Below are 12,918 nucleotides of genomic sequence, written 5' to 3' on the forward strand. Positions count from 1 at the left end.
GTCTGAGGCTGTTTGTAGAGCCGCCGCGCTGCCAGCGGCTAAAAACCTCTGGCGGGGAATGTGTTAATGGGTTAATGTGTTTTTTTCCTTCTCTGTCTTTGTGTTTCAGAAATGTTACTACTGTACAAAGTAAATTAATGTGTTTTTTTCCTTCTCTGTCTCTGTGTATCAGAAATGTTTAAGAAGTAAAGAAATGTGTTTTCCTTCTCTGACTCTGTGCATCAGAAATGTTAACTGTAAGAAGTAAATGAATGTGTTTTCCTTCTCTGTCTCTGTGCATCAGAAATGTTAACTGTAAGAAGTAAATGAATGTGTTTTTCTTCTCTGTCTCTGTGCATCAGAAATGTTACTACTGTAAGAAGCGTATGAAGAAGGCGTCGGGCTGCTGTGTGCAGTGCTCTCACGGCCGCTGTCCCACCGCCTACCACCCTACATGTGCCCAGGCTGCAGGGGTGTTGATGCAGCCAGACGAGTGGCCTTTCATGGTGTACGTGACCTGCTGCAGGCACAAAGGGCCCACTCCCATAGAGGTAATGAGGGGTTCCATTTGTAAACTAGAACACTGGTTTTCAGACTTCTTGCAAAAAAAAAGAAAATCATAAATAAATAAAATAAATCACAAAAAAATGTTTTCCAAAAAAAAACGTCCGGCTAAAAAAATGTCAGCCCAGGGGCCCCTGCAGGGGTTAATCCCTCCCTGAGGACAATCAGATTACGGTAATATTTATTAGTCACAGACCCCCATCTGGAAATATTTTGTGCCAGGGACCCCCTATTTGAGATTTGTGTTGTTCAAATTTTCCAAATTCTTCACATTTTGTTCAACCTTTTATTTTTATTTTAAATAACATTTTGCCTATTTTCAAATAGCCAACGATTGAGTTAAAGTGGCTCAACTAATTGCGTTGCTATATTAACACATTTTGGTGGGCCGCCCTGGAACTTAAAATGAATTTAAGTTCATAAAGTTAACATAAGTATGATTAAATGCATTTCAAATTGAATAAAAAGGATCCTTTTCAGGATTCCAATTCAAAAATAGCAAAACAAATAGCAGATCTACAAGCTCAACGCTTGTAGATCGGCTATTTTTGTGACTTTTGTGTGACATAGAATGACGAAGTAGAGCATTAATTACGAAAAAAAATACAGAGATAAGAGGTTTCTGTACAGCATATGCAATGTGGCCCTCTGGAGTGAGAGTGGAAATATAGTGGCCCTCTGCATCATCAAAGTTTCCCACCCCTGACTTAAACCCTAAATACTTTGTTGCGATGCAACATGTTGTGAGCTTGTAGAGCTTTTGGAAATACAGCTTAAGTGGTTAATTGCGGACCCCCTCGAAAACGAGATGCAGCATCTCAAGGGCCTTGTGAAATTTCAAAATAAATAATTCATAATGTGTTTTTGTAAGTTTGCTGGGAGTTCGAGTGAAAGTAATAAATAAATAAATAAATAATAATAATTAAAAACTAAATATCAAGTAAAGTGTAGATACTCAAAAAGAGTACTCAAGAACATGCTGTCCACCACTAGTATTCAGGTTGAATTGGGATTATCTGTAAAGAGGTTCTATTGTAATGTGCAATGTATACCATTACAACGTAACAAAGCAGAGGTTATAGTGTAATTTGCAGAGCATGTGAGCGGAGTGGAGCGGGTGGAAATGCCGCTTGGCACTCCAGGGGGCTGGTTTCACGCTCGCTATTCGCTCATGTTGACCCCCCGCACTCCACTCCCCATCGCTCCGTCGCTCACGTTGATTTTCACACCTCTCGCTCCATGCTCCGCTCAAACCGGGACGCTCAACAGTAAAAAAAAATAGAAATAGAAATTTGAATGAAATCTTAATCAAGGACGAGCGCTGTGCACTGCTGGATGTCTGTGTGTCTCTGAGTCCGTGCGACCGGGCATGCTCAAACATTGGGTGCGCGGCCCCCGCCGGAGCGGCTTGGAGCGGCAGGCGGTCCTCGCTCCGAGTAGCGCTCCACCCTTTTTATAAACCTGCTCCCCGCTACGTTAAAAATCGTCCCGCTCCGCTCTCGCTCCACTCCACTCACATGCTCTGGTAATGTGTAATGTCTACCATCACAGTGTAACAAAGCAGAGGTTATAGTGTAATGTGTAATGTCTACCATCACAGTGTAACAAAGCAGAGGTTATAGTGTAATGTGTAATGTCTACCATCACACCGTAACAAAGCAGAGGTTATAGTGTAATGTGTAATGTCTACCATCACACCGTAACAAAGCAGAGGTTATAGTGTAATGTGTAATGTCTACCATCACAGCGTAACAAAGCAGAGGTTATAGTGTAATGTGTAATGTCTACCATCACAGCGTAACAAAGCAGAGGTTATAGTGTAATGTGTAATGTTTACCATCACAGCGTAACAAAGCAGCCATGCAGGAGCTGACTGTGAGCCAGAAGGTCATCTGCAAACACAAAAATGGCCGCTACTACCAGTGTGACGTGGTGCAGCTGTCCAAGGAGACCTTCTACGAAGTCAACTTTGATGATGGGTCCTTCAGCGACAACCTGTTCCCTGAGGACATCGTGGTACGATTGGCTCACATCAACTTTGTCGTTTGATTTGATTTCTGTGATAAGATTTAATTAACATATTATATATATTGTAAGTGTAATATTTTTTTTGTTAAAATGAATACATAGATCTATATTGTAATTAACATATTACATGTATTATAAATGTAATATTTTTTTTGTTAAAATCAATACATAGCTCTATATTGTGATAGAGATAGTAATCATTGTTAAAGTGTTCATAAACAGGGGTCTCTCTGTAGTAAACATGAAATACATTTTCAGGTCGGAATACCAATTTTATCCAATCAGGAGAAAGAACATACAGGATAAACAAGTCAAATCTGAGTTGTTGGCACTAATTCAATTCAATTCAATTTTATTAAAGTGTCAAATCACAACAAGTTGTCTCAAGACACTTTACATGTAGAGAAGAGACCCGACAATCCCACCCTGAACAAGCAATTTTTGCGACAGTGGCAACGAAAAACTCCCTCTTAACTGGAAGAAACGTCAGGCAGGCCCTAGGCTCTAGGGTGGCGGCCTTCTGCCTCGACCGTGTCGGGGGAAAGAGGAGAGAGAGAGAGAGAGAGAGAGAGAGAGAGAGAGAGAGAGAGAGAGAGAGAGAGAGAGAGAGAGAGAGAGAGAGAGAGAGAGAGAGAGAGAGAGAGAGAGAGAGAGAGAGAGAGAGAGAGAGAGAGAGAGAGAGAGAGAGAGATACAGTGCAGGTAGTAACAGTAACAATAGTAGCACATATAATAGTGTAATATGATATATATGATAGTATAATATAGTACAGCAATAATGTGTATGTAGTATATAATGGTATAATATAAGAATATTAAGATAATATACAGTATATATAGTATAGTGGTATAGTGCAGTGTAGTAGAAATCCACGGTCGTGCTCCATGGAGAGGCCCGGTCCGCAGTCACAGTCTTGAGCCGCAGCTGGGGGTCCGTATTGACAGTCCATGGACCTGCGACGTGGGAAATAAAAGAAACTCCGGGGAGCGGGTCCCCGGTTGTAGAATTAGTGGCAGGCCTTACTAGAGCGTGAATCCGTACAGGGTTAATTACGATTGTACCATTGGGACACAAACCCACACAACCAAAGGGAGAACGAGAAGAGAGAGCAAGGGGAGGGGGGGGGGGGGGGTGGGCAGGGGAGGGGAGAGAGGATAACTATAGGGTGACTGAGTCTATACACTTCGGCTATAGGCTTTATCATAGAGAAAGGTTTTTAGTCTAGTCTTAAATATACAGAGTGTGTCTGCTTTGCGGACTGAGACTGGGAGAAGGTTCCACAGCTGAGGTGCCTGAAACTTAAATGCTCTGCCTCCTGTTCTAACTTTTTTGGGGTTTTCTGGAGCCGTAAGCATTTTGTCATACTGTGGGCGCAGTAACTAAGAAATGAGCGCAGTTGGAACTGGATCACTATCAAATCTTTTTTTATTTTTTTAAAAAGATTTTTTGGGGGCTTTCATGCCTTTATTTTAAAGGACAGTAGACTGACAGGAAATGGGGAGAGGTGGGGAGTGACACACAGCAAAGGTCGTCGGGATAGGGATTCGAACCCGCGACAAGCCTGACAGCCTAGGTGCCCAGACCGCCACACCAGCGTCACAATCAAATTTAAGATGATAATCGGGTTCTCTTTCCTGACTTTTTCCATGTATTTATTTATTATTTTCTATGTTTTTCATTTTTGTTATAAAAAAATATATACATAAACAAATGTAAAAGTAATAGAACAAACACGGTCCCCTCACACATTAGATGAACAATATCAGTCACGAGTTTGAAGTTACAATGGGTTTATATAGCAAGGGGGCGTGTCTGATATCAAATATGTAAATATTGAATCAATCGACAGATTGGATGTTAAAATGACCCTGGAAGTGTTTTAAAGTGAAATATGTGATGGGTACTGGGCACTGAACACTTTTGAGGTTTACAAGTGGGCCCTGATCTAGAAAAGGTTGAGAACCACTAGGCTTAAGGTTTGCTTTCTCTCGACAGAGTCGAGACTGTGTCCAGCTGGGTCCTCCGCCCCAAGGCGAGGTCGTTCAGGTTCGCTGGACGGACGGCCTGGTCTACGGAGCCAAGTTTGTAGCAGCTCACATCATCCAAATGTACCTGGTGAGAGCACTTTCCTTTGTTATGCAATGGTTAAAGACATACTTCTTTTTTTCAATGAAACAAAAGTCATATCTGATATAATCTTTCACTGGTATATCGTTCACAATAATCATTCCACATAAATGTGTTTTTTTGAGAGGATCTGCCCCCGACGGTCATGTCGGCGGCAGTCTGTTGATTTTAGTCGTTGTCCAAAGTCTTCAAAAATGCCTCTTATGTGAGCTTGTAGATCAGCTATTTTTAGCAATTTTTCTTCCCGGCTGAAACCCGCCCTGACTACCCTGTATTATGATATCACAAAAACTAAGCCCTTTGGAGAAAAAAAATTAAAAAAAGAAACTGAACACTTAACTAGCACTAGCACTAACACAGGGCTAGTGTAATGAGCCAATCTCCGTGAGGAAGGAGGTCACAGAGAATATTCCATGATGTTTCAAAGGTACAGTAAAATCGCCGGTTTCGCTGGCAAGGGGACGGTAGACGGATGAATTAATTAATTTCATGGCAGTGAAGGAGTTAAAAACCAATGGAAACTGAAATTGAAAACAAAAAGTACAAACCAAAATGAACACATTGGGTGCCAGCATTTTTTCATAACAACTTACATTGGGTGCCAGCATTCTCCCCATTCACTGCGCTTTGCTGTTTAAAGCTCTAGACTCCACGACGAGCAAAACCATGTAAAAAAAAAAGCATCCATTCATGTAGCGCAAGGACCCTGGCTACAGCCTGGAACGATAACATTTCACTCGCGAGTTACAATGGGGGGGGGGGGGGGGGTCGCGCATCGCGCATGACCGGTTTTCTCCACCGAAACAGATTCGGAGATGTAGGCGTGTTAAAGAAGGAAATGGACAGGAAGCGGATGGGAGCCATGTTTTTGTTTCGGTGATCCATTTGGCCTGTCCTTTTCAGGATCACAATGGGTACTCCCAGAGCTGCTCCAGCCCCTCCCGTGTGGATATAAACGAAAAAAAACAAAAACACAAAACTCACGTATTTGTACGTTTTTTAGGAAAGTTGGCACTCCACGGGTGTCTTTGCAAAACCGTACCGGTACGGTTTTGGCACCCCATGTGTTAAAATAAAAACAAATGACAAATCCCAAAAAACGATTGTGATCCAGGTGGAGTTTGAGGACGGCTCCCAACTAACAACCAAAAGAGATGACGTCTACACTCTAGACGAGGAGCTGCCCAAGAGGGTCAAGTCTCGACTGGTGAGTAGGGTTACATATGTCTGGTGATTAGGGTTACATATGACTGGTGAGTACGGTTACAGATCAGTTGTCTAGTGAGCAGGCGCGTACCGTCATTGGGGCCAACAAGGCCATGGCCCGGTCTGTAAACCCAGCTTGTCCCTGTGTAGGGGCAAGATCCGCCAGGGGAAAAAAAACAAAAAATCAACGTTAGCAGCCCCTCACCCTATTCTGTTGTAGCCGACCACAGAAAGTCACATTTGTTTTCAAAGGGGGCTCATTTGCAGTCGGCCGAATTGTTAATGAGTGGCCATTAAAAAACAGTTTAGCCGTCAAACCGGTTTCCTGCCAGGTACACAGTATAAAGAGGGCCCCGAAATAGCTTCACATTTCATTATTGTTTTGAGTAGCAAAAAGGAAACCTCGGCCGTCCTTCTCTCCATTGCGCAGAGACGGCCACCTCTCTCCATTCAGAAATGGAATAGAAGAAGAACCGTCGTCCTGAAACACCCTCGCCCCAGGTCTAAACCGGCGGCCTCGGTCCGCGAAAAAAAATGGGGCAGTGTGTTTTGGGACGAGCGTTCCGTTTTCCACCCGGAATGGCTCCGTAATTCTCAATAGACTTATCAGCCGTTGTTGCACGAAATCTCTGCAATAAGTTTGTTGTGAGCGTTTTCTTATCACGATAAACCATAATAACGACTATCGTACCATCCCTGTCCGGCACATTGGATTACATGTGTTGGACAGTCAGGCCTGACCGCTGAAACGGTGATGAAACGATGCAGTTATTCTTTACTACTGTGGTGCTCATGCATTTGGCCGCAGATACTGTTATTACAAAGGACCAGCTGCCATGTGTCATGATTTAGCTTTCTCTCTCGTGTCTGTCTGTCTCTGTCTCTGTCTCTCTCTCTCCTGTCTGTCTGTCTGTCTGTCTGTCTGTCTGTCTGTCTGTCTGTCTGTCTGTCTGTCTGTCTGTCTGTCTGTCTGTCTGTGTCTCTCTCTCTCTCTCTCTCTCTCTCTCTCTCTCTCTCTCTCTCTCTCTCTCTCTCCCCCCCCCCCACTCCCACTCCCTCTCAGTCCAAGGCATCAGACATGCGTTTCGACGGGATCTTTGAAGACAAGGAGATCATCCAGGAGTCCAAGAGACAGAGGGTGATCAACTCGCGCTACCGCGGCGACTACATCGAGCCCGTCATTTACAGAGCCATCATGGAGTAGCAGCAGCAGCTCTCCTTAGTGTTCCAAACACGCAACAACCACCAGCACTGATCCTAGAACAGTGGTTCTCAACCGTTTTAAAGGAATACTTCACCCAAAAGAAGAGGTTATTGCTTATCAATTACCTTTACCACCCCCTGAAGCCCCGAGTTCATGGATATGTTTTGTTTTTGTCACATTCCTGAGCCAATAATCCAATATTTGACTATTTTAAGTTAATGGGAGACCAATCTTAACGAGAGCAAACCCATATTTAACACATTCTCTTTGAACCTGGATCATCAGTAGGCTCATCAGTGATTAACACTGTGAGAGATCATATTATTATTTTATATAGTTTTACATTGGTCTCCTACCACAGTGGACACAGCAAATATTGAATTGTTGGCTCAGGAATGCAAAATTATTATTTTAATCCTAAGGACCCCCATAACTAAGGGTGGTTCCATTTGTACACTCTCAGAGTTCCAGACCCGTAAGGGTCCATTTGGTTCCATTTGTACACTCTCAGAGTTACAGACCCATAAGGGTCCATTTGGTTCCATTTGCACTCTCTCGGAGTTACAGACCCGTAAGGGTCCATTTGGAACCCCCCTCAAGGAATCCCCGAGGGTCCCCGAACTTCACTTTGAGAACCACTGATCCTAGAAGGACTTCTAAACTCCTACACTTCATTTAGGCTCTGTCCGCACCGCAGCCAAATCACATTTTATTTCAAATTAAAAGCTCCCGATATCGTTTTTTTTTTTAACAAAATAAATCCATTTAGGCTCTGTTCACCCTGCAGCCAAATCCCATGTGTTTCTACAATCTGATCTTTAGCAGCGACACTGAGTTCACACTGGCAGCTACAAAGAGACAGGCTACAAGCAATTTAAAACCCATTAAGACCTGGAACGCATCTGTGTCACTTCTTGATTTGAGCTTAAAAAAAAGCATTTATTTTACACTTTGGCTATTCAAAAATAGCAGATCTACAAGCTCATAGCGCGGCACCGAGTGCCACGCTACGAGCTTGTAGATCTGCTATTTTTGAAAAATCCTGAAAATGGGTGCAAATCTTTGAATATATATATATTTTTAAAGCGAATTTTTTTTAACTCAAATCTTTGCTTCATGGGGGTCCCTGGAACTAAATATGTTAAGATGGGGGGGGTCAGCGGGCCAAATACATATCATTTTGGGGGTCCTTGGCATGAAAAAGATTGAGCACCAGCACCATATCGAAACATAACGTTTTTCAGAATACTGTTGGGATTTAGGAGACATTAATTTTGTAGAATCGACTTCAGGTCTTCATGGGTTAATACTTTGAATGGGAGCCAGTGACATGAACATACAAACTGACACCCGACGCTTGACTTGACTAGCTTTTAATTTGTATTCATTTATTTTAGCTTTTTTTTTACCCCTTTTTCTCCCCAATTTAGTCGTTATGCCAATTGATTCCTCCCCACACACATTTCTGTGTTGTATGTATCCTACTGACTCGGCAGTGAGGAGCCCCCACCTCGAGGTCGTAGTGTAATTTTTTTTTACATTATCACTTGAACCCTAGAATCTCTATTCAGGGGGGAGCATTCGCCGAAAATGGCAGATCTGCAAGCTCTATCGATCTACAATTCCTGAGCTTGTAGATCGGCTATTTTGGGCAAAGAGGTTTGGTGTAGAGTTTAGAAAACGAGCAAACCAAGTACAAAGCCAAAAGTCAAGTTTGCTAAGTATTGAGGGTTTAAGTGTTTGAAGTGGTCCGAAAATGCTCATTAACATATTCATGGTAAAACATAATGTGTAAACAAGCAAACAAACTAAAAAAAGATCCATTCACACAACACTGATGATAGTGCTGTCAAACAAGCCTATGAAGCTAGCTATGAAATCTATGAAAAGGTTTTATCTGCAGCATCATTTTATACAATAGTAGTGTAGGTCCCTGCTTCTCTCTCTGCTAAGGGGTCCTTGGCCCCAAAAAACATTGAAGACCCCTGATGTTATGTTTAATAGCCCTTCTTGACCCTAGTTTTTGTAGGACGGCGGCTAGAACCAACATGAACATGTCACTGTGTAGCTTGTGTTCCTGCCAGTGTGAACGCAGCAGGGCTGTCTAGACTGTTCTTCACAAGTGATACGATTTGTGTAATCACACATCGTCCACCTATCTGCAGCGGTTGCCGTGGTAACCATGTAAAAACATAGGCGTGCGAACGCTCTTGTCATGCGACCGTGTCACCCGAAAACAGCGCTCTATAGGCGATCTACAAACTCACAATGCCTCGTTGTGAGCTTGTACATCAGCTGCTTGCGGCAAGCGACAAAGTATAAATCGTGGTTCAGTGTGGGAGTGTCCAGACTGAGACAAATGTATAGAAATCACATTTTAATCACATTTCAAACCAGCCAGTTATGTGCTTCAGATATGATTAGCGAAAATCTGTGTCCATATGTTTTATTTTTGCTTAGTTTACTTTAATTAAAACCAATGTGATTCTAATCTGGATATACCAAACATCTGATTTGGGCTGACAGTGTGAACATAGCCTAAGATAAGCAGCTCAAAATCACTTCTTCCAAATGAACATTGGTCCGTCACAAAACCCAGAACTGAACTTTGTATTTAGTTTATTTTTTAACTTTTTTTTAAATGTAAATTTGTATGTTTCACAACCATATAGCCACTAGGGCTGGGCAATATGGAGAACATCTATTATTGTTTTAGCACATACCTCAATATTGATAATGTGGTAATAATATCAGCATAACAATATTACTTTAACCAACATCCCAGACGATTTAGTTTAATATAATGATATGTATATATAGTATTGATATATTGCCCAGCCCTAAGCCACAGTGACGCTGACTCATGAGCCTAATTTATACCCCATAGTATGTTGCTTGCCTTTTCTGAAAGCCACGCGCTGTGTAGGGATGGGGCAGTAATCCTCATTATCATTTATTGCAATAAAATCAGACAGAAAAGTTCCCGCCTCACATTTTATAGTGGCATAAAAATGAGCAATGCTTTACGTAACATTTCAGCGGCTTAAAGGACCACTTCACCCATTTTCAACCGTATTTTCATATAATTGGTCCTCACTAATGCTCATTATCAGCATTCTGTGTCTCAGAGGATTGCTGTGGACAGTTCAGAAACCTGCCTATACCAGTTGTATTCATGGAGGAACAATGGCTTCTATCTCAGAATGCTAACTTTCCAGAAAGGCTGTCGTTTCTATTAACTTGGAATCCCCGTCGATGATGTCACTGGTAGGAAGTGTCCCCAGCCCGCCAATGAGACACAGAGTGAGTAGACAGAAATGGTGCTTAGAATGAGCATCAGTGAGGAACAAATATATTAGAATAAGGTTAAAGATGGGTGAAGTTCTCCTTTAAGGCCATTCTATTTATTCCTCCACATGTGGGGTGCTCCGCGTACATGTTGATTTGCTGACATGCCTCTGCTATTGACAGAATACTATTGACTGCATTCCTAAACATTGTGTTTTGTAGAAATTGCAGAAACATGGGATTTACGTTGACTTTGTTCTTGTTTTGTTTGGCCAGCCTATTTATTATGGTGCTTTGAGAAAGTGCCCTCTGCGATACAGATGAGGAGATGTGGACTTTGATAAACTAATGTTCTATTTCTGAAAGGAGTCTGTTTAGTTCCTTATCGCCGCTGTCAGGTGCAAACCTTGTATGTCCAAAACTGTTACTTTTCAGGAAATGGAGGGAAAACAAACATGTGTTCCAATTAGTCACAAGACCGCGTTAATACTTTTCATTGGCTCAATATGTACTGTACAAAACCCACACAAACACTTAACCACTTTAACTTCTCAAAAATAGCTAAAATAGTAGATTGGCTATTTTTGCTACTTTTGTGAGGGCATTAATTCACAAAAAAAGCAAAAATAATGAAATGTTTAAATATGGAGATACAAGGTTTCTGCCCGACAGCGACGATATGTTAATTATTCTACTGAAAGTCGTGCGTTGCACTTTTAAGTCCAGTTTGAGGGGACACATAGCTACATACTTCCTGTACTATCTTTGTATGTGTTTGTTAGAATATCGTCGCTGTCAGGTGGAAACCTTGTACAATGTAACAAAAACTGTTACTTTTCAGGAAATGGAAAAAAATAGAACCTGTGTTCCAATGGATCCGATGTAGTTCATATTTAGCCACAAGCTCTTTTTAATACTTTTCATTGGTTTGATATTCATAAAATCCACAGGCACACTTAACCACTTTCACCTTCAAAATATTTCAAAAACTACTATTGAGCGACTAGCATTAATAGGCTCTATGCACAGCAGCCATATTGGAAAGAAATTGGGCTTCTTACTTCCTTCACAGGTGTTACTAATGATACTAATGAAGGCTCTGTTCCATTCTGGTCAAACAGAGTCAGGGTGCTGAGGTTCCTTGAGGGGGTTATAAATGGCCCCTTACAGGTGTGTAACTCTGAGAGTGTACAAATGGAACCAAATGGACCCTTGCGGGTCCATTTGGTTCCATTTGTACACTCCGAGTTATGGGGGTCCTTGACATTAAAACGTTTGAGAACCACTGTGCTTCACTAAATGGAACAGAGCCTTCATTAGAATCATTGGTAACACCTGTGAAGGAAGTACGGAAGAGGCCCAATTTCTTTCCAATATGGCTGCTGTGCATAGAGCCTATTAATGAAACAAAACAAAACATAAACAAGTTGAAACATGGAGATACAAGGTTTCTGCCCAGAAGTGACAATATTCATTTCTAAGATGTTCTCTTCTTCCCTTCGGTGCTCAGCCAAGTTCATCCACCACAATGCACTTATTAAAGTTGTGAGTGATATTTTTTAAAGTAAGTGTTACATACAGTTGCTCTATATTGTGATAGTAATCATTGCTATAGAGTGTTTGTTCAGTAACGGGAGTCGCCATGTCTCTGTCAGCTCTTTAATGAACACAATATGTGTTCAGGTCAGGATAACGATGTCATCCAATCAGGAGAGAGGACTGATACAGGATAAACAAGTGAAATTGGAAGTGATGACACAACTGTGATAAATGGGTACTTTCTCCTGATTGGATGAAATTTGTAACCCACCTGAAAATGTTATTACATTTATAGAGCTGGAGAGGCAAGGACACCCCTGTTACTGAACAAACACTCAATGATTACTATCAGAATATAAAGCCTTAACTTTTTTAACGAAGACACATAGTTTTAACCAAACAAAATACCACTCGCAGCACCTTTAAGTCCGATTTATTAAACTGTTGAAAGACAGCATATAAATTATAGCCAGGTGGTCATTATTTAGCCTGTAATTTGCTATTGTCATAATTGTTTTCTAGTTAGATACTGCCAGTTACACAGCAAAACCAGGAGTGTCCATTAAAATGGACTCTTTATGGGTCAATTTGTACACGTTCAGAGTTAAATTATCATCAGGATTTCACTGTGTACACGCCCATACTTTAGGCAGTCCAAAAGAGAATTTATATCATTATTCAAAACAAATGTAAATGAGAAAGGAGCGGTGTATTTTATATCAAAGTTATTTTATTGCATTATTTTGTAACACGTGTGTTTCCACGAGTCCCAGAAGCTATAACGTAGTCTGTTGCAAGATGTTTTCTCATGTAGCCCTTCTGTGTGTGTGTGATAATGTAGATACAATGCCTGACTTCAAAAAAGATCATTTAAAATACCTTTGTATGGTTTGTTTTTAGTAAAGAACTTACTTCCATGCTCTGTTGGTGTCTTCAATCATTATGATCTGGACTGTTTGATGATTCAATAGAGATAGAGTACT

The 12,918-nt window shown here is 41.4% G+C and overlaps 1 protein-coding gene across 2 annotated transcripts in view; it reads left to right on the forward strand.

The window, feature by feature from the left end:
• Nucleotides 1-8,058, forward strand: part of kdm4aa (lysine (K)-specific demethylase 4A-a) — a 52,671-nt gene extending 44,613 nt beyond the window's left edge. For both annotated transcript variants that reach the window (XM_084066332.1, XM_084066333.1), the window contains exons 22-26: nt 342-530; nt 2,389-2,559; nt 4,567-4,686; nt 5,813-5,905; nt 6,968-8,058. In XM_084066332.1, the coding sequence (XP_083922458.1) occupies nt 342-530; nt 2,389-2,559; nt 4,567-4,686; nt 5,813-5,905; nt 6,968-7,108 (714 nt within the window). In that variant the 3' untranslated portion in view covers nt 7,109-8,058. The remainder of the gene's footprint in view (nt 1-341; nt 531-2,388; nt 2,560-4,566; nt 4,687-5,812; nt 5,906-6,967) is intronic.
• The last annotated feature ends 4,860 nt before the right edge of the window (nt 8,059-12,918 follow it).

The sequence above is a fragment of the Gymnoscopelus microlampas genome, assembly GCF_963454915.1.
Source record: "Gymnoscopelus microlampas genome assembly, chromosome: 9".
NCBI lineage: Eukaryota > Metazoa > Chordata > Actinopteri > Myctophiformes > Myctophidae > Gymnoscopelus > Gymnoscopelus microlampas.